At 52.2% G+C, this 21722-nt stretch overlaps 1 protein-coding gene across 2 annotated transcripts in view; it reads right to left on the reverse strand.

Moving 5' to 3' along the window:
• The window catches only part of LOC140403644 (transmembrane protein 150A), a 124375-nt gene that overhangs the window by 16398 nt on the left and 86255 nt on the right, over positions 1-21722 (reverse strand). For both annotated transcript variants that reach the window (XM_072491792.1, XM_072491793.1), the window contains exon 6: positions 19327-19454. In XM_072491792.1, the coding sequence (XP_072347893.1) occupies positions 19327-19454 (128 nt within the window). The remainder of the gene's footprint in view (positions 1-19326; positions 19455-21722) is intronic.

The raw sequence follows: 21722 nt of genomic DNA on the forward strand, positions 1-21722 counted from the left end.
TGGGACGTTTGCAAGTCTGGGAGCGCTGACCGAAAAATATGGGTTGCCCCAAGGGAATGCATTCTGGTATATGCAACTGAGGGCTTTTGCGAGGCAACAGGTGAGGGAATTCCCGCAGCTCCCGACGCAGGAGGTGCAGGACAGAGTAATCTCAAAGCCATGGGTGGGGGACGGTAAGGTATCAGACATATATAGGGAAATGAGGGACGAGGGGGAGATTATGGTAGATGAGCTGAAAGGGAAATGGGAAGAAGAGCTGGGGGAGGAGATTGAGGAGGGGCTGTGGGCTGATGCCCTAAGTAGGGTAAACTCATCATCCTAGTGTGCCAGGCTAAGCCTGATACAATTTAAGGTGTTACACAGGGCGCATATGACTGGAGCACGGCTCAGTAAATTTTTTGGAGTAGAGGACAGGTGTGCGAGATGCTCGAGAAGCCCAGCGAATCACACCCACATGTTCTGGTCATGTCCGGCACTACAGGGGTTTTGGGTGGGGGTGACAAAGGTGCTTTCGAAGGTGGTGGGGGTCCAGGTCGAACCAAGCTGGGGGTTGGCTATATTCGGGGTTGCAGAAGAGCCGGGAGTGCAGGAGGCGAAAGAGGCTGATGTTTTGGCCTTTGCGTCCCTAGTAGCCCGGCGCAGGATACTGTTGATGTGGAAGGAAGCCAAGCCCCCGGGTGTGGAGACCTGGATAAATGACATGGTAGGGTTGATAAAGCTGGAACGGATTAAGTTCGTCCTAAGGGGATCGGCTCAAGGGTTCACCAGGCGGTGGCAACCGTTCGTCGAATACCTCACAGAAAGATAGAGGGAATGGAAAAGAAGACAGCAGCAGCAACCCGGGGGGGGGGGGGGGGGGTGGAGGAACCAGAGGGATTCTCAGGGATGTTAATATATAAGTATATAAGTATAATATGTATAGGTTGTTGTTATAGATAATTGTATATTGGACTGTTAAAACATATTTTTGGAGAATATTTATCTGGGACAAGGCAGTTGCCATTTAGTTTTGTTTTTGTTTATATATTATTTATTTCTTGTTTATAAAACTGGCCATTGTTATTTATATTGTGATATTACAGTGTAAAGGATACACAATGTACTGTGATGGTTGGCCAAAAATTTTCAATAAAATATTTTTTTTAAAAAACAATCTACAATAACATTGCTGATTGATAGATTGATGGATATAGGGGCTGGTTTAGCACAGCGGGTTAAACAGCTGGCTTGTAATGCAGAACAATGCCAGCAGCACGGGTTCAATTCCCGTACCGGCCTCCCCGAACAGGCGCCGGAATGTGGCGACTAGGGGCTTTTCACAGTAACTTCATTGAAGCCTACTTGTGACAATAAGTGGTTTTCATTTCATTTCATTCATTGCTGGCCTCCTTCTGCACTGTAATGTGAAGGGTTATGGGGAAGTGTCCAATCAGCTATGATCGCATTGAATGGCGGAGCAGTCTCGACGGGCTGAATGGCCCATTTCCATTCCTATGTCAGTTGAGCAGCAGCATACGGACTTTCCACTAGGTTGGGAATGGTGTTGGAGAGTTCGAGTTGGGTGTGACTGCTGTCCATGTGGAAGTGAATCCTGTTCTCTGCAGGTGACATTGCAAAGGGGTAGCATGTAGGGGGGGGGGGAAAAGAAGAGTGAGGAGAGAAATTGTGGGTCGGGGGGTCACGGGGGCAGAGGGCCGTGGTGACCGTACGTGGGAGAAAGGAGGGGCCATTGTTGGAGATGTGTCAACGCAGGCGGAAATGGAACTGCGCGAGGGAACATCGCAAAGTCCTGGATGATGGAAGAGAAACTCTGCAGGTGGTTGGGCTGGACTGCTTTGTGGAAAGGTGTCGAGGGGTTGTGTGGTGGTGGCAGAGCGCGGATGTTTGTGGCTGGTGCCCCGTGCAGGGTGTAAGGCCAACTGGGTACAACTGCAGGGTTACAGAAGATCTTAGCGTGAGGATAGGAGATGTTGACAAGAGTGGGAACGTGAAAGTGGGACACTGCCATTGGGATCAAATGGGGGTCCAGATCACATGTGCCAGACCCGGGGAGGAGCTATTTCTCTAAAGCTGGACTACTAATTGGCCCCCTCCTCACTCGCTGTCCAATTAAGGGCAAGGGGTGGGGTCTGCTGATGGTGCCAGTCCAATCATCAGGCGGCCCCGCTGGGAGAGATGGCCGCTGCTGAGTGAGTTAGGAGACCCCGCGGGTCCCTGGGCATTGAGGCGTAAATATGAATTAAAGATTCAGCCAGGCCCTCTGGAGCAGAGAGGAAACCCCTACAAGGGCACAATTGGAGTCAAGCCTTCCCTGCTGCCGGCCCCCTCCTTGAGGGAGCTCCCGATGGACCCTTCCCACTATTTTCATCCCAATCCCCACCATCTCCAAACTCACCACCTCGGATCTGGGGCGATTCCGCCCTTAGATTTGGAGAGAGAGAAATGAAAAGGGGCAGCACTGTAGCATTGTGGATAGCACAATTGCTTCACAGCTCCAGTGTCCCAGGTTCGATTCCGGCTTGGGTTACTGTCTGTGTGGAGTCTGCACATCCTCCCCGTGCCTGCGTGGGTTTCCTCCGGGTGCTCCGGTTTCCTCCCACAGTCCAAAGATGTGCAGGTTAGGTGGATTGGCCATGATAAATTGCCCTTAGTGTCAAAAATTGCCCTTAGTGTTGGGTGGGGTTGCTGGGTTATGGGGGATCGGGTGGAGGTGTGGACCTTGGGTAGGGTGCTCTTTCCAAGAGCCGGTGCAGACTCGATGGGCCGAACGGCCTCCTTCTGCACTGTAAATTCTATGAAATTACATCTATGACTGACCCAAAACTAAAGGGTTTGAAGTCTCTAGTTTGAAAAAGCCATCTGTGGAATTCCCCTTTTATTGTGAATATTGTAACATGACTTAACATGACTTAAATAAACAAAGAGATTCTGTTCTCGCTTGTCACAGTGTTTACCACATAACCATTCAATGGAATGCTTTGTTGGAATTTTCGACGATAATAGAAATACATCACCCAGAACTTTAACAACAAAAACATCTTTTTCATCCCTCGGATGTGAGTCTACCTCAGAATCCTTCTTTTCTTCCATCTCCTATGTCCTGATCTCTCCTTGCCCCTTGTCTTATTTTCACCCATAACCTTTGACCGTTACCATTTGACTCTGAGCAATTTGGCTCTGGCTTCATTTCCAAACGCTCACACCGTAAAGAATCCCAAGTTCAAGCCAACGGGAAACGTGCCTCCCGTGGCCTTTGCCCAGGGGCTTCCTCTGTTGGCCGAGATTTGGGGAACACCGCCACCTGGAAGTTCCCTTCTGAGCCACTCACCACTCTGACTTGGAAATATATCGGCCGTTCCTTCACTGTCACTGGGTCAAAATCCTGGTACTCCCTCCCTAACAGCACGGTGGGTGTACCGACATCACAGGAACTGCAGCGGTTCAAGAAGGCAGCTCACCACCACCTTCTGAAGGGCAATAAATGCTGACCCAGCCAACCACGCCCATATACCGTGAAAGAATAAAAAGAACTCTGTCCTCTTGCTTTTCCTGAATCTCTTCATCAAGTACGGTTGCCATGACGTTCCATAGCGGTGCCCTGCGACAGCACGGAGGCGGCCGGGGGCGGTGGGGGGGTTGATGGGAGACAAGCAAAATGTTTAATTCCTATAGTAGGAAACGAGAGACCGGTTAGCTTGACCTCTGTGGTGGGGAAGTTGCTGCAATCAATCATAAAGGAGGAGATGACTGAATATTTGGAAAGACAAAGCTCCATTCACCATTGTCAGCATGGCTTTATGAAGGGTAAGTCATGCTTGACAAACATGCTTCGAGTTCTTTGAGAATGTAACCAGCAAGGTGGATAATGGGGAACCTGTGGATGTGGTATATCTAGACTTCCGGAAGGCGTTTCACAAGGTGCCGCTGATGCACGATCACTTGCACAAAGACGAGAGTTGGCTACAACTGAGGCTTTATTGCTCTAAGATGTGTGGCCTCCCACAGCAGCTGGTGAAATGGCTGCCACACGGAGGACACACATATTTATACTCCGCCTACTGGGTGGAGCCAGCAGGCAGGGACTACCGTCGTACCTGGAGTACAGATCCTACCATACATCACCCAATTATAGGTGCAACAGTGGTTTACCACAGCCGCATAAAAGACTGATCCAGAAGGTGAGATCGCAGGGTATTGGGGTAGAGTACTAGATTGGATTGAGGATTGGCTGACCGACAGAAAACAGAGGGTCGGGATAAATGGGTCCCTTCTCTGGCTGGTGAACTGTAACTAGCGGGGTGCCGCAGGGGTCAGTCCGTGGACCTCAACTGTTTACACTCTATACAAATGATCTGATCTGCAAACAGGGAGTGAATGTAACATAGCAAATTTTGTAGCTGATGCTAAAATAGGTGGTAAAGCAGGCAGTGAAGAGGAGATACAGATCTTACAGACAGATATAGATAGGCTAGGAGATTGGGCCAAGGTTTGGCAGATGGAGTTTTATATGGATAAGTGTGAGGCTATGCATTTTGGCACTGCTGCCTCACGGGACTCACAGATTTGATTCCGGCCTTGGATGACTGTCTTTGTGGAGTTTGCACTTATTCTCCGTGCCTGCATGCGTTTCCTCCGGGTGCTCCAGTTTCCTCCCCCAGTCTAAAGAGGTGCAGGTTAGGTAGATTGGCCATGATCAATGCACGGGACAACAAGGGGAGGGTGGACGGGTGGGCCTAAGTCGCGTGCTCTTTCGGAGGGTCGGTGCAGACCCGAAGGGCTGAATGGCCTCCTTCTGCACTGTAGGGATTCTATGGATTTGGTAGAGTATACATTATCCCACAGTGAACAATTGTCTACAGAACATTCAATGGATAGACTGGCCGGAATTCTCCGGCCGTTAAGATTCTCTGTTCCCGCCGGCAGCGCACGCCCGCCCGCGGGTTTCCCCGGTGATGTGGGATGGCTTCAATGGAAATCCCATTGACAATCCGCGGGATGAGAGAATCCCGCCGCCAGCGAACGGTGCGCCGCGCAGGAACAACGCAGTTAGGGGAATGGAAAATCCCACCCACTGCCTCCTCAGGAGCCGGTGTTTCAGCAGCTAAAGTGCTTTTAATTATCCTCTTTGTATATTCTTAGCTTCCAAGGCTAAAGAACAACATTTCCCATTTCTGCCCACAATAAATATTTTGACACCAACGGCAAAGGTTGACATGTGGACCAAATTCCAAACTTCCCACTGTGTTCATGATGGGCTCAGTCAGCATCGTAACCTGCGGTTAAACTCCAAGCTGGGTCAGCTTGTGTGGACCATACCTCATTGCAATGCTTATCCAACAGTTTGTTTTCAATTTAGAGTCCCCAATTCATTTTTTCCAATTAAGGGACAATTTAGCGTGACCAATTCACCTACCCTGCACATCTTTGGGTTGTGAGGGTGAAACCCACGCAGACACGGGGAGTGTGTGCAAACTGCACACGGACAGTGACCCGGGGCCGGGATCGAACCGGGTCCTTGGCGCTGTGAGACAGTAGTGCTAACCATTGCGCCCCCGTGCTGCCCCCATGCTTATCCAATAGTAATAAACAGTACGTGGCAGAAATCAGACTTCTGCCCAAATAGATGTGGAACAGAGAATGGCTCTAAATCCTGGACAGATATATGTAGGTTGTAGATCGAAAATCTGCATAGATTTGAGGTTATTTGTAAGGTCCAAAATATCTTTTTGAATTCATTCAGGTGTGTGGGTGTTGGTGGTTCAGCCAGCATTTACCCCTAACTGCCCTTGGGAAGGTGGTGGTAAACTACATGGATAGGTATGAGGTAATGTATAGATGCAGAATATGGATAGGTACGCAGCTGGATTCTCCGTCGGAGGGATCCACCGTTTCACCGGCAGCGCACTCACGCCCGACGGCTGGGGGGTGCCCACAATGGGAAACCCCATTGGCCGCTACCAGGCGGAAAATCCCGCTGCCGGCGGGGGAGCGTCGCACCGAAAAACGGGTGCGGTGGGACGAAGAATCACGCCCATGGTATATAGTATAAATATATAGGGTGGAGCATAAATCTATACCTTGGGTAGGTATGGGTTGGAGTGTAGGTCTATACTCTGGGTATTTGTGGGGTTGATGTAACCTGTGTAGCCAAGAAATGGAGCTGCTGCTCATTAATCGGGCCAATTCCAAATCGTCAGACCAAGATCACTGCAAATGTGGAATGTGGCTGAGGGGAAAGTTATTTTTTTGTGGCCTGGCGATGCTGAAGTGCACAATTCCAGCATTGTCCGGCAAGTCTTACTCAGGCGGGATCACTCGAAATGTTGGAACCATTTCCTGGCACGGATCGGACCAGGCAGCGAATCGGGTCGAATTCACTGCAAACCTCCCTTTGTCGGCTGGCCCAGTGGTGACACCTGTTGCTTTGCTGATGTCCTATTGATGGGCAGAATGAAGCGGGACATTGTGGAGCCAACTTTACCACAGGCTGGACCATCCAATGTGCTGGGCCAAATCAAAGAGTCATAATCGAAGCTTAGGCGGTTGCAGCATTGCAATGAGACAGGAGATACTTGCAAACAGCCTGTGGAGAGTGTTGGCCCACTCTCCAAGGGCTGACAACTTGGCGATGCTCCAGGTGGAGCGTGCCAACACCCTCCAGCAGATGTAATCACAATCTACCCTTTCAGCATTGACTGCTGCCCTTCAGCCACCTTTGTAGTTGATGTCTATTCAGCCTTGCAGCTCGGGTTCTTGAAAGGATTCTCTATACGGTCAAATCGCTGAGACTTAAAAAGAGCCGAGGGTTGTCCACAGAATGCACGGATGTTTGCAGAATTGCTGCAATGAAAATAAATTGTCGGTTGCAAAAATGTTACGTTTTTGTTAAAGGCGTCAAGCGTCTATTAAAGGGAGTGCGGCCTTATGAGAAAAAGATTGCACGTTTGTATAGTGCGATCCACAGCTTCTCAAAGCACTGTACATTCTTCTAAATACCTCCGAGTTTGAGAATACATGCTCCTGGCTGAACCCCAGCCAAGAGTTTAACAGGCTAGTAACTCCGCTATCAACTATTTGTACTCAATTTGGTGTCATACTGAGAGAGTGCTGTACTGATGGAGGTGCCGTCTTTCAGGTGAGACATTACACTGAGGCCGAGTCATTTAGGCCCACAGCCTAAAAATCACCTTAACATTAAAATTGAGCAGCTTCATTATACCAACCATAGGGGTTAGAGTAAAATCAAGACCAGGGTCAGGATTCTCCGTTTTCTGGTCTGGCGCACTCCTGCCGGCAGCGGGATTCTCCGTCCTGGCAGCTGGCCAATGGAATCCCCCCAACGCCGTCGGGAAATCCGCGGGCCTGAGTGCGCTGCCGGCAAAACGGAGGATTCCGCCCCAGGTTTTTAAAAGGGTTCCCCATTCTCCAAACCAATCTTCTCTTCATCTTGTCCTCCCCACCGCTGAAGTCTCATTTTATGTTTTTGTTAGTTATATACCTGAACTGGGTGGTGTTAGGAGGCTTCAGTGCTGGCCAGTCTTGTTCATTAAAGGAGCTGAGTGGTAGACCCATCATTGGGGGATGGCATTTTACCCCCTGCTGCTCCAGATTACAAAAAGCAGTCTGGACTCGCAGTGCCATCTGTAAGAACATACTAACGTGTGTTACTGATGGGGAGGGGTGCGGAAAGAAGGTAAGAAAATGAGGCGTTGAGGATGGTCCCGGGGTGAGTAGGCCAAGGGATGTTTACCTCTGTGCAAATCTGGTTTCAGCCGGCTAAACTCTGAATATCCCTTTGAAAAGGGAATTCACTCAGTTTTGACCTTTACCCTCTTGGGCCTAAACTCTCTGGATTGAGATATGTGAGGCGTGCACTCACAGGGACAGAGTGGGGCCCAAGCCAATGGCCCACACTGACCGGCTCACTAGGTCATTGCCGGGTAGGATGATGAGGTCCACACTCCACATCTCCATTGGCGCATGTTTGCAGATCTGTGAAGGGTCTCGGGCCGCACACATTGATGGTCAGAATTCTCTCGTTGGTGTGATTTCGCACCGGCAGAAACCCCCCCCCCCCGCCCACGGGTTTCCCGGCGCGCAAGGTGGTTTCTGTGGGAAATCCCATTGGGAAGCGGCGGGAAAATCGAATCCAGCCGCCAGCGACGGCGCACGGCTGAGAACCGTGGGGTTGGGGAACCGGAGCCGTTGTACTTGACCTGATGAAGAATTGGTTTTACGCATTCCAGATTTTCTTAATCTAAGACAGAAATCAGCGGTGGGCACTGCAGTCTTCACCTCTCGACTTCCCTGTTTTAATCGGGACATCCTGATGTTAAAACAGGAGCTCAGAAAAAGGAAAGGTGTGCACCCAATCTGACACAAGCCCCTCCCAAGCACCGCTCCTTATTTCACCCTCACGATTCGCTCAAAGACCGAGAGATGTGGAATACCTCATTCCAATCTAAACCTGGGATCGTAAAGCACAAGATGGCCACCAATAATTCCAATCAGGAATTCAGGAGAAATTTCACGGAATCACAGAGTTATGATGCAGAGGAGGCCATTCGGCCCATCGGGTCTGCACCAGCTCTCCAAACGAGCATCGCGACTTAGTGCCATTCATCTGCCTTTCCCCCGTACCCCTGCATATTGCTACTGTTCAAATAATCATCTAATGCCCTCTAGAATGCCTCGATTGCACCTGCCTCCACCACACTGCCAGACAGTGCATTCCAGACCCACACCACATGTTTGTGTGAAAGATGTATTTTCAGTTCAGCATGCAGTTCAGGTCGCCTCTCCATAGGAAGGGTGATTGCATTGGAGAAGGTGCAGAGGAGATTCACCAGGATGTTGCCTGGGATGGGGAGCTTCAGCTATGAAGGGAGGCTGGATAGGCTGGGGTTGTTTCTTTTGAAGAACAGAAGACTGAGAGGTGACCTGATTGAGGTGTATAAGATTATGAGGGGGATGGTCAGGGTGGATAGGAATGTTCCCTTAGTTGAAGGGTCAATAATGAGGAGGCGTGATTTCAAGGTGAGGGGCAGGAGGTCTCGAGGGGATTTGAGGAAAGTATTTTTCACCCAGAGGGTGGTGGGGGTCTGGAAGGCCCTGCCTGGGAGAGTGGTAGAGGCGGGAAACCACACAACCTTTAAAAAGTATTTGGGTGTCCAAACATCAAGGCGATGGGCCAAGTGCTAGGAAATGTAGAATTAATGTAGTTTTATCAATGCAGACTCGACGGGCTGAAGGGGCTCTTCTGTACTGTTTGACTGTATGATTCTATATGTGATGGAGTGAGGGATGCTTATGTGAAGCAGTAACACTGGCATGGACCTATTGAGCCAAATGATCCATTTTTGAAAAGTCATATTAGAAAACGTGCCAGTCTATAGTGGTGGGTTAAAATATAAACCCATCTGAAGATCTTGCCCTGGAGCTTTATTTCATGTGAAGACTAGGCGGTGGCTGTGGTGAACCACTGTATTATATTGTACATACTGTTCTTACTTATGGTACTTACTGTTTGTTACATGTCTGGGTTTGTCCCTGCTGGCTCCGCCCCTCGGGCGCAAGTATAAATGTAGCTAACCTCCAGCCCTGCCCTCATTCTGGGACCGGCTGCCAGCAGGTGTCTTTTAGCCGATTAAAGCCAGAGTTTACTCTTCCGACTCTCGTCTGTCGTCATTGATGGTACATCAATTTAATCAGCTAAAATTTTAAGATGGATCCATCACTCAAGCCTGATCGCCTGGAGCTGGACCCCCAAGTAGCCGACACCACTGCCACGTTTGAACACTGGCTAAGCTGCTTCAAATCTTACATTGATTCCTCCGCCGCCGCCGTCGCTGAGACCCACAAGCTGCAAGTCCTTAACTCCCGGGTGAGCCCGCAAGTTTTCCTTCTTATCAGAGACGCTACCTCGTTCGAGGATGCGATAACGCTGTTGAAGGGGCAGTATGTTAAGGAAGTCAACGAGGTGTATGCTAGGCATCTCCTTGCCATGAGGCGACAGTGCCCCGGAGAATCGCAAGCTGAATTTCTGCGCTCCTTGCGGGTACTTGGCCTGAACTGCAGTTGTAAGGTGGTATCGGCTGTCAAGCACACCGAATTGCTGATCCGGGACACCTATGTCGCAGGTATAAAATCTAATTACATCCGCCAGCGCCTACTAGAAGGGGGTACACTCGACCTCCAAGACTCAGTACAACTCTCGGACTCGTTGGAAGTGGCTTTTCATAACATGGATGCCTACACCTCCGACCACGCGGCACCCTCGTGGACCTAGTGGGCGCCGCCATCACCCGACCCAGGGGCACCACAAGCCTGTGCCGCGCATCGACCCGCCAACTCCGGAGGCCCGAAATGTTACTTCTGTGGCCAGGGTAAGCACCCCAGACAACGCTGCCCAGCAAGGAGCGCGATCTGCAACGGGTGCGGAAAGAAGGGCCCCTTCTCTAAAGTCTGCCGCAGTTAGCACACGTCTCGGCACTAGTCTAGTTCTTAGTTTATTAAAGCCTTCTTTACTGTTTGCACTCTAAGCGTCGTTATTGAGGGTACCACAATTTAATAAACTAAGAACTAGACTAGTGCCGAGACGTGTGCTAACTGCTGCACTGCACACAATGCGGCCCCTTATATACGGCTCCCAGATGGGGCGGAGCCGGAGGCGGAGTTCCCCAGGGTTCCAAGCCCGGCCTTAAAGGGGACATCACCTTACATGATGACAAGGGTACAGTGTTACAGTAACCGTTCATCACACAAGCCATTGTGGAAGCTGCGCGGCATTGGATGCATTACCTGGCCGGCAGGCGATTCACTCTCCTCACTGACCAACAGTCGGTTGCCTTAATGTTTAACAATATGCAGCGGGGCAAGATCAAGAATGACAAGATCTTAAGGTGGAGGATCGAACTCTCCACCTGTAATTATGATATCTTGTATCGACCTGGGAAGCTCAATGAGCCCCCAAGATGCCCTATCCCATGGTACATGTACTAGCGCACAAGTAGATTGACTTTGGGTCCTCCACAATGACCTCTGTCACCCGGGGGTCACCCATTTTTTCCATTTTATCAAGGCCCGCAACCTGCCTTACTCCATCGATGAGATCAGGACTGTGACCAGGGACTGCCAGGTCTGCGCGGTGTGCAAACCGCACTTTATCGGCCGGCTAGAGCACACCTGGTAAAGGCCTCTCGCCCCTTTGAGCGCCTCAGCATCGACTTCAAAGGGCCCCTCCCTCCATTGACCGTAATGTGTACTTTCTCAACATTGTTGACGAGTACTCACATTTCCCTTTCGCCTTCCCGTGCCCTGACATGACCTCTGCCGCAGTCACCAAGGCCCTGCACGGCCTCTTCACCTTGTTCGGTCTCCCGACTTACATCCATAGCGATCGGGGTTCCTCCTTCATGAGTGATGAGCTGCGTCAGTTCCTGCTTAGCAAGGGCATCGCCTCAAGCAGGATGACCAGCTACAACCCCCAGGGAAATGGACAGGTGGAGAGGGAGAACGCAACGGTCTGGAAGACCGTCCTTCTTGCCCTACGGTCTAGAAGTCTCCCTGTCTCCTGCTGGCAGGAGATCCTTCCCGATGCGCTCCACTCCGTCCGGTCGCTCCTGTGTACCACCACCAATGTGACCCCACATGAGAGGATGTTTGTCTTCCCCAGGAAGTCCACCTCAGGGGTCTTGCTCCCGTCCTGGCTGATGGTTCCAGGACCCGTCCTCCTCCGGAAGCATGCGAGGAGTCACAAGTCGGATCCCCTGGTCGAAGGGGTCCTTCTCTTCCATGCTAACCCCCAATATGCCTATGTGGCACACCATGACGGGCGGGAGGACACAGTCTCCCTTCGGGACTTGGCACCCACAGGTTCCCCAGCGACCATCACCACTACCCCCGACTCGACACTATCTCCCTCCGTTGCTACTCAAGACTCCACACCGACTTCCTCAGTTGCTACTTATCCGGAAGACGACACGCTCCTGGATACGCAGGCCTCAACACTTCATCCGACACCAGTGTCCTCACCACAGCCGGGACTGAGCCGATCACGGCGGAAGGTCAGACAGACTCGATCTCTAATTCAACTCGTCCACATCACCCCGGCCGGACTCTTTTTTAACAGGGGGTGAATGTGGTGAACCACTGTATTATATTGTACATACTGTTCTTACTGTTTGTTACATGTCTGGGTTTGTCCCTGCTGGCTCTGCCCCTCGGGCACAAGTATGAAGGTAGCTAACCTCCAGCCCTGCCCTCATTCTGGGACAGGCTGCCAGCAGGTGTTTTTTAGCTGATTAAAGCCACAGTTTACTCTTCCGACTCTCGTTTGTCGCCATTGATGGTGCATCAGTGGCGTAGTGGTATTGTCACTGGATTAGAAATTCCAAAGATCCAGGGATAATGCTCTGGAGACCCGGGTTCGAATCCAGCAGATGGTGGAACTTAAATTCAATAAAAACCTGGGACTGGATTCTCCGCCGGCGAGATTCTCCATTACGCCGGCAGCCCACTCACACCCGCGGATTTCCCAACAGCGTCGGGTGCCCGCAATGGACAGAGAATCCCGCTGCCGGCGGGGGCGCGACGCACCAGAAAACGGGAACGGAGAATCCCGCATCTGGAATTAGAAGTCTAACGATGACCATGAAGTCAGTTGTCATAAAAACACATCTGGTTCGCAAAAGCCCCTTAGAGAAGGAAATCTGCCGTGCTTACCTGGCCCACATGTGACCCCAGAGCCACAATTCTGACAAAGAGTCATCCACGCTCGAAACATTAGCTTCCTTCTCGCTCCACAGATTCTGTCAGACCTACTGAGATTGTCCAGAATTTTCGGTTTTTGCCAAAGTAATGTGGTTGACTCTTAAATGGCCCAGTAATGGGGCAGGGGGCAATTAGGGATGGGCCTATAAATGTTATCCCAGCCAGTGATACTGGGGGGAGAGGGTGGGGAAACATTTCCAGTCCTACCCACAAGGAGGGAACGGAACTTGAAAATCCCACCCAAGGCGTTGGTGGAAAGTAGCGAGGCGCGTTCAAACGTCAGGGAGCCCATCGGGATGTTTCCAACAAGCTGAGAACTCACACCGGAAAACAACAAGTCCCGACTCGCTCTCCCAAAGGGCGCTGACTCAATTCCTCTGGATCCTAATTCACAGCGAAATACCTTTCTGACCCACAGTTTTCTTTCAATTAATATTACCTTCGCTTCATTAAATGCAAAATTAACGCTGACACCATTTTGACTAACTTTTCATTGAAAGTTAATTACCTGACTTGAGGGCAGAGCATCAATGGTGACATATGAGCCAAGTTTCTGTAGTTTAACAACGCTTTGAAATTGGAAGCCAAAGGGATGGGGAGGGGGACAGTGTCTTTAAATGTGCAGTTAGATTAGAAACAGCCCATATTTCAGCATCTGTGGGGGGGCATTGTCTCCAGACATTTCTACAGAACTCATTTCCCAAAACTAGCCTGAAGCTGACAACAGTGAAAGTTCGAAGAAATGATTGCGAGGCCATCCAAAGCCAATTTCGAGAAGGATTCTAGGCAGTGCTGTAAATACGGGCTGGATGAAACAGAGACATGAGTGTGTAGGACCGGGTCAAATCTCTTACTATAGTAGCAGCAATCCCACAGGGATGGCGGGACTGTCACATGAGGAGAGATTGACTAGGTTGGGATTGTTCTCGCTGGAGTTCAGAAGAATGAGGGGGGATCTCATAGAGACGTATAAAATTCTAACAGGACTAGGCAGGGTAGATGCAGGGGAGATGTTACCAATGATAAATGTGTCCAGAACCAGGGGTCACAGTCTGAGGATTCAGGGTAAACCATTTCAGACAGAGATAAGGAGACATTTCTTCACACAAAGAGCCTGTGGAATTCATGTGGAAGTAGTTGATGCTAAAACTTTGAATGTATTCAAGAGGTGGCTAGATATAGCACTTGGGGCGAATGGGATTAAAGGCTATGGGAGAAAGCAGGATTAGGCTATTGAGTTGGATGATCTGCCATGATCGTGATGAATGGCGGAGCAGGCTCGAAGGGCCAAAAGGCCTCCTCCTATCTTCCATGTATCTATGTATGTATGGCCTCAATCTGTGCTGTCGTTCCACCCCCCCCCCCCCCCCCCCACCAAGGACTGAGGTGTCCAGGCACAGACTGCCATTCCCGTTAATACGGGAATTAACCCAGGCAGGATCGATGATCGGCAGCGTGGTGTTAAACCCATTAGGTTAGGTATGTGACAGATAAATTTGGTGTACAGACCATGAAGAATCATAGAATTTACAGTGCAGAAGGAGGCCATTCAGCCCATTGAGTCTACACCGGCCCTTGGAAAAGCTTCCTACTTGGGCCCATACCTCCACCCTATCCCCGTAATCCCACCTAACTAAGCGGCAATTTAGCGTGGCCAATCCACCTAACCTGCACATCTTTGGAGCACCCGGAGGAAACCCACGCAGACACGGGGAGAAGATGCAGACTCCGCACAGACAGTCACCCGAGGCCGGAATCGGACCCGGAGCGGTGAGGCAGCAGTGCTAACCACCGTGGGGCAGAATGGACCTCTCTTTCCCAATTGCATACTCTCTCCTGCTACGGGCAAACTGGCTGCCAACATGGAACCGACGCAGAGGCACACACATTCGTCCGTAGAAGCTTTCTTTGAATGTCTGTTGTTTCCGGGGGGGGGGGGGGGGGGGGCGGGAAGTTCAAATGGAGCTTCCTGTCGAAATTCCTGATGCTGCATGGACGATAAGCGGTGATGGCTGAGTGGGCCGCTCAGGCCAGACGTGCAGAGTAGCTGCATCAGGCTGGCGAATGAGGAACCAAAATCAGGTCCAAGGAGGGAAGACAGGCCCTTTAACATGACTGTCAGTGGTAGTGCTGGATACCATCCCCCAACCTCGCCTCCCCATCCCCCCGCCCCGTCGCCGGCAGCACCAAGCTGATTTAGTGCTGGCCAGTCAGTAAAGGTTGTTTAAATAAGGTGTTCAGAGACCGGTTGTTGATCCACTGCAAGTGAAGCTGTGAATTACAGCTGGACCTCGTCCATCTGGCCCAGAGAGGTGACATAAACACTGCGCGCATGCTGATGTTGATTCTCCAACTGCTCGCCAGACAGGTTTAACTCATTTTACAGAATCACAGATGAGGGAGGCCATTCACAGAGATACAGGAATGGGGGGGGGGTGGGGGGGGTGGAGAGAGAGAGAGGTGGGGGGGGGGGGGGAGGAAGACCATTCAGCCCCTCTAGCCCGTCCCGCCATTCAGTCAGATCGTGGCTGATCTGTATCTCAACTCCATTGGCTCCATAACCCTCTGCATCCAGACCCATTTGGCCCATCTTAGTGCATTCCTCCAGATGGTTCCGACTATATTCCCCGCTGTAGGGTGCAGTTATTTTGTTTAAATGTTTCCATTTAAATGGCCATGCTAAAATTGCCCCTTGGTGTTCAAAGATGTGCAGGTTGGGTGGGGTTGCGGGGATGGGGCGGGGTCACGGGTCTGGGAGGGGTGCTCTTTCCGAGGGTCGGTGCCGACACGATGGGCCGAATGGCCTCCTTCTGCATTGTAGGGAGTCTTTGAATGTCCAAAGGTTTATAAATGAACTACCCTGACTAGAAGGCTGCACATCGATCAGTCTTTGATTTTGGGGGTTGATTCCCTTCACCTAAGTAGACGGTAACGACCTCTCACCCCGTTACCACTGGTGCCACTTTTAAAGGGGCCTAGTGCCAGGTGCCCGAAGCTCCTGCCTGAGTCAGGATTCATCACTTTTAATATGGAAACCGGGCTCTTTGGACGCAAGTGGGACCCCAATGACCATTTAAGGCAGCAACGGGGTTGGAGCCTGCCCCGGGCCCACTGCAACCGGCCCCATGGCTGATGGGCCGCAAGAGCCACAGCAGTGCTCAGTCCGAGAAAAAGCCTATCGCACTAGCACAAACACACTCTGTGATTATCCCCCCACCCACCCCGCCAGTGATCTACCTTCCTGACGCCAATACTCTGACACTGGGGGAGCAGGAGGGGGAGGGATCAGCCTTATGGTGCTCCTCTGCACTGCCTCCGGTGGTTGAATACCTCCCTTGCATCTCCGTGACCGGAACCGGGTGTACTGTTGAAGGTGCAGAGAGCTGTGCAGTTTGAGCATTATATTTTGCGTCCTGGGTCCCACTATTTTGTGTAGTTCCATCGCCAGCTGACTTTGTTGGCTGCTATTCCACACTGACTAGCCACGTTTAATGCTCAATCTGTTCAGGCTGTTGGTACTTTTCCATCTGAGCTCTACCACACCATTTATAGAACGCGTGTCTCGTTTACCTTTCCCTTTCTTTGTTGCAGTTTCTTTTTTTGTTCCTGTCCGCATTAAACTTCAATTGTTGATCTCTCCACTGTGGGCTTGCCAAAGTCAGAGGGTTGGTGTGTTCGAGACTGGAGTACAAGTAGCCCAGGTTGACTCTCCTGCAAGCATACTGCGGGAGTGCTGAACTGTCTATATGCTGGGCTGGATTGTCCGTTTCGCAAGGCTGGAAGGGCATTTCGCAATGGGGTGGAGAGTCCTGCGCCGGTCGGCGCTAATCCTGTTCCAAGGCTCCTGTCCCCCGCAGGATCGAGGTTCGCACCCCACGCTAGCGATCGGATGCAAATGGGTCATTAAGCCAGGCACCATTTTCTCCAGGCCCGCGTGATTCTCCAGTCCTCTGGGCCGGGAATCCCGTGGGTGAGTATTGGTGCCGGTATTTACAAACGTGGCCCAGGCGCCTTGGACCTCATGGTGGGCCAAGAGGGGTAACTCTTCAAGGGAGCTGCCCGCAAAGTCCATCAGAGGGCCATCCTCCGCCTCCCACAATGCAAATTCTGCCCACCCCACCTCTATCAGACCCCCCTGACCATCCCCTCCCCACCAGAGACCCCCAATTACAGAGACCCCACACCAAAGACCTCCCCAAATCACCACCACCAGAGACACTCCAATTAGAGACTCCTGCCTGGAAGCCCTCCATAAGAGTGACCCCTTCCTGGACTTTTACGTCCCTAGCTTGGCCCAGCTGTGAAACAAATCACAGCGTTCATAAGCGTCTAGCTATGACTGATAGCTCCTGGACCACATCAAAGACAGTTAAGTGCTTTCTACAGAGAAAAAGAGGAAGTTAGAGCACTTAAAGGAGTTATCTGGTTAGTTGCACTGCAAGATCCTTCAAAGACACTCAAACATGAAGGGAGATGAATGAAACAATACAGACAGCTGGGTGTGTGTGGAAGGTGTCAACCACAGCCTAGTGAAATCAATTTCACAGAAATATGAATGAAAGGCTTGCAGATCAAAGATCTGAGGGGATTTGAACCCAGATGACTGGTTTCTCTTTCCAGGAATTGACAGGTGCTGCTTCCTGTATCTGAGCCAGCAGGTGTATTGCCCAGGTGAGTGTTAAATCAGTGACTTTTTTTCACTTCCTCTGTCTGAATTATTCTCTAGCTTCCACGCAGGGGTCTCTCTCATGGGGGATCGCTGGTGAAGGTCTCTGTAATTGGGGTCTCTGTAAATGGGGATCTCTGGTGGGGGTCTCTCCCATGGAGGTCTCGAGTGGGGGGTCACGGAGGGGTGGTGATTTTGGGTCACCCTCGTACTGCGGGGGGTGGGGGTGGGGGGGGAGAGTGACCCAGAAAATCCAGTGGGGTGATCTGAATTGCATTGTGGGCTAGCCCGCCACTGGGCGGAGCATCAGTGCGGGGGCCGCCGCCGATTTTTCAAAGGGTTGGATTCTCCGCTTTTGAGGCTATGTCCGGAGCAAGTGTCAAGTTTTACAATGAAAAAGTCGCCACCACCCCCGCTCCAATGCTCCGCCCTGTGGGGGGGGGGCTAGCAGCCACGCCACGTAAACCCCCCGACGTTCCCGACAGAAATGGCCGGGAAATTGGCAGGTCCATAGCCGCGCATGCCTACGGTGGAGACCTGCAGCGGCCGTGCTGTACAATATTGCGCCGGCCACGTGCCAGATAGTGCCCCATTGTAACCCCCCCTCATCACCCCCCCAGACCACCCCCACCCCCCTCCCCAGTCCCCCCAGCCCCTGTGGCCAGCGGAATGATTCCCCCCACCCCTGACTGTGGCGGCACAAGGCACAGTCCACAGCCGCCAAGCAAGGTTGACGAAAATTGAGAACACATGTGGCCCTCGCCGTTGGGAACCCACCCGATCGGGGGCGGAACATCGTCCTGTGGCCCTCCCAACGGCATGCGGCATACTCGCCGATGCTGCTGTTTTGGAGGGGACGGAACCACCGAAAACAGGCCCCGCCCCCGCCCCCGATTTCGGCGTCAAAAGGGATTCTCCGCCCGATCGGCGAACGCCCGAGGTGCGGAGAATCAGCGCCATTTGCGCCGGCGGGTTTGGCACAGCGCCGGTCGCGGACCACTGTCCGCGGCGGGGCCGCCGATTCTCCGGCTCGGATGGGCCAAGCGGAAAAAGCAGAGCCCCACCAGCGCCGTTCACCCCTGGTCGCTGCCGGCGGGGCCTCTGCGCAAAGGGTCGGGGGCCGGTCTGTGGGGGTGGGCTCTGTCCCCGGGGGGGGTCCTCCGATGGGGTCTGGCCCGCGATCGGGGCCCACCGATTGGCGGGCCGGCCTCTCCCCTCCCCCGGGCCTACTTTGTTGCACAGCCAGCCCCTGAACCCCCACGCCATGATCGCGGCGCCCATTTGTGAACCGCTCCAGCGCTGTGCTGGCCCCCTGTGGGGGACAGAATCGGTAGTCCCCCGCGCCCATTTCACGCCGTCGTGAAATGCGACGTTCACGATGACGCGAACACTTAGTCTCCATTTCGGAGAATCGCGCCCATAGTCTCCTAAAAGGAGAATTCCAGATGCTATTTTTCAGATGAAACATCAGAATGAGGGCCCCATCTCAAAGGGCATAAACCTGCCATGGCAGAATTTCAAAAGGTAACTGGGCGAGTCCTCCCCTCGTGCCTGGCCAACATTCACCCCTCAACCTACATTTAAAAACAGACCAACTAATCATTTCCCTCATTGCTCCTGCTGAGCACAACCTGGCTGCCCCACATCAGTAGCATTGTAACAGTGACACCCCTTTGAAAAATAGTTAATCAGTTACGAAGCACCTTGGGACACGACGAGGATGCAAAAGGCGCCACACAAATGCGAGTGCTTGTTGTTTTCTACGGCAAGTGTAGTCATTGTTGTCATGCATTTTTTTGGGCGCCTGTTTAGCATAATGGGGGGCCGAATGGTATCAAAGGGGGTCAGCAGTGTCATTTCTAAACTTGGAATCTTTGTTTATCTTTTACCTGAAAGTTTCCCACGACGACGAGGCCAGCCGCGCAGATCCAACATGTGACCAGTGCTGCCGTGTTCAGTAAGCAGTTCTGGTGTCTCTCCAAGACCTGTGCGTACCGTAGCAGACCCACCAGCATCACTGAAACAGAAGGACACGGCATATCGTCAGCCCATTTATCCGTAACATCCCACATTCCAAAGACAAGGATCATGAGGAACGTGTGGAGATCCCTTTAACCCTCACCCATGCTCCCCCCCCCCCCCCCTCCCCTTTACAGGTGTTTGCAATGGGAAACGTAGGGACATTATCCCACTCCAATGGGACTGCCGCACAGTGGTTAGCACAGTTGCTTCACAGCTCCAGGTCCCAGGTTCGGTTCCTGGCTTGGGTCACTGTGTGGAGTTTGCACGTTCTCCCAGTGTGTGCGTGGGATTCCTCCGGTTTCCTCCCCCAGTCCAAAGATGTGCAGGTTAGGTGGATTGGCCGTGCTAAATTGCCCTCAGTGGCCAAAACGTTTAGGTGGGGGTTACTGGGTTACAGGGGTAGGGTGGAGGTGCGGGCTCAGGCATTTTCCAAGGGCCGGTGCAGACTGGAGCCGAATGGCCTCCTTCTGCACTGTAAATTCTATGATTCCAATTCTCTTCCATACCTAGTGGTCGCACTAAGACAGACTTTCGTCTGTTTCCAGAGCTAGACATTTCCAGAACAGGTCACCGGGGGCTTATAGCTTGAAGGGGGGCCGCTCCACATCGAGCGTGGTTGACCAGGAGTCTCTCCCACTCTTACCGCCAGCCATTGGCGCGTTTGGAAGGATTTACAGGTTGGCGCACTCGCCCTGTTTGTCCATGTTGTGAACGCACCTTCCTCGGCCGTCATGTCCTGGGGTGGGACTCAAAGCTGGAGCTTCCGGCTCAGAGGCAGGGAGCTAACCCCAGTGCATCACATGAAGCAAGGTTACTTGTGAGACCACATCCTGAGTATTGCAGACAGCATTGGCCTCCTTATTTAAGGAAAGATGTAAATGTGTCGGAAACAGTTCAGGGAACGCTTGCCAGACTAATACCTGGAATGGGCGGAGATTACAAGAGCTTAGATTTTTATCCATTTTTCCGAGGGTGGCGGCAGGTGGGGATAGAATATTTTAGGGATTTGTTTGTTGGAGGGGGGGGTTTGCAAACTTGGAGGAGCTGAGGGGGGGGGGGGGGGTGCGCGTACCAGATGTCGGAGGGGAATGGGTTCAGGTATCTGCAGGTTACGGACTTCATGAGGAAGGAGGTGCTAACATTCCCGATGCTGCCGCCTCCGATGCTGCAGGAGAAACTCCGGTCCGAGGAGGAAATATGGGAATGCAAGATTGTGGATATATATGGGGAGCTACTGAAGAAAGTGTGTGTCCCGCTGCAGGAGATTCGAAGTGGAGGAGGTTTTGGGCGGGATTTGCGGACGCGATGTGAAGGATTTTGGGGGTAGAGGTAACGCTGAGTCCGGAGGTGACAATATTTGGCATATCGGAGGATCCGGGAGTGCAAGTGGGAGAGAGGCCGATGTTTTGGTCTTTGCCTCCCTGATAGCCCATAATTACACCTTCATAATCAGGCAGAAAGCACAAGGCCCCCCCCCCTCAAAAAATATCACCTCACATTCGCAAGCACTTTCTCAGAGGGTGATTGTCACCCACGATCTGGAGCGACTATGCTCCTGGCAATTCCTTGGGCTGGATTCTTCAAAAATGGGGCTATGTCCCCACACAGGCTTAAGAACGGCGGCGTTTCACTCCAGACTTCCCGAAACAAAATAAAGACCACTTCACCAACCTGCAGGGGGCTGGCAGGGACCCAAGGAGCTACTCGCAGCTTTGCGGGTACGGGCCCCCGCACGCCCGTTCCGAGTCTGCGTGTGTGCACGGCGGCAGCCTCTAGCTCGTTCTGTCAGCCGTTGTCGTGTTGGGAAGGGTTCTGCAGGTTGACATACAAAATGGGAAACGGGCGGATTCTCCAGCCGTTCGCTGGTGATGGGATTCTCTACTCCCTCCAGCCCCCCCAAACGGGTTTCCCGGCGGTCTGGGGTGGCTTCAATGGGAATTCCCATGGAGTAGAGAACCCCCCGCCAGCGAACGGCGTGGCAAATTCTCCGTCCTCGCGAGCAGCGGTAGTGGGGCAGGGCGGACACATCGCGTAGAATTCCGAGCAACGTGTTTGACAGCGTTGCGAAGGAACATTCCTCGCCCGTCAAGTCATGGGGTGGGACCTGAACCCGGATCTACTGGCTCAGAGGCTGGGATGCTAACCCACTGCATCACAAGCCCCCCCCCCGCCCCCTGCAAAATTTGTATGCTGACAGTCATGTAGACTAAACAGGTAGGACAGTACGGCAGCACAGTTGCTTCACAGCGCCAGGGTCCCAGGT

The sequence above is a fragment of the Scyliorhinus torazame genome, chromosome 28 (assembly GCF_047496885.1).
Source record: "Scyliorhinus torazame isolate Kashiwa2021f chromosome 28, sScyTor2.1, whole genome shotgun sequence".
NCBI classification, from domain to species: domain Eukaryota; kingdom Metazoa; phylum Chordata; class Chondrichthyes; order Carcharhiniformes; family Scyliorhinidae; genus Scyliorhinus; species Scyliorhinus torazame.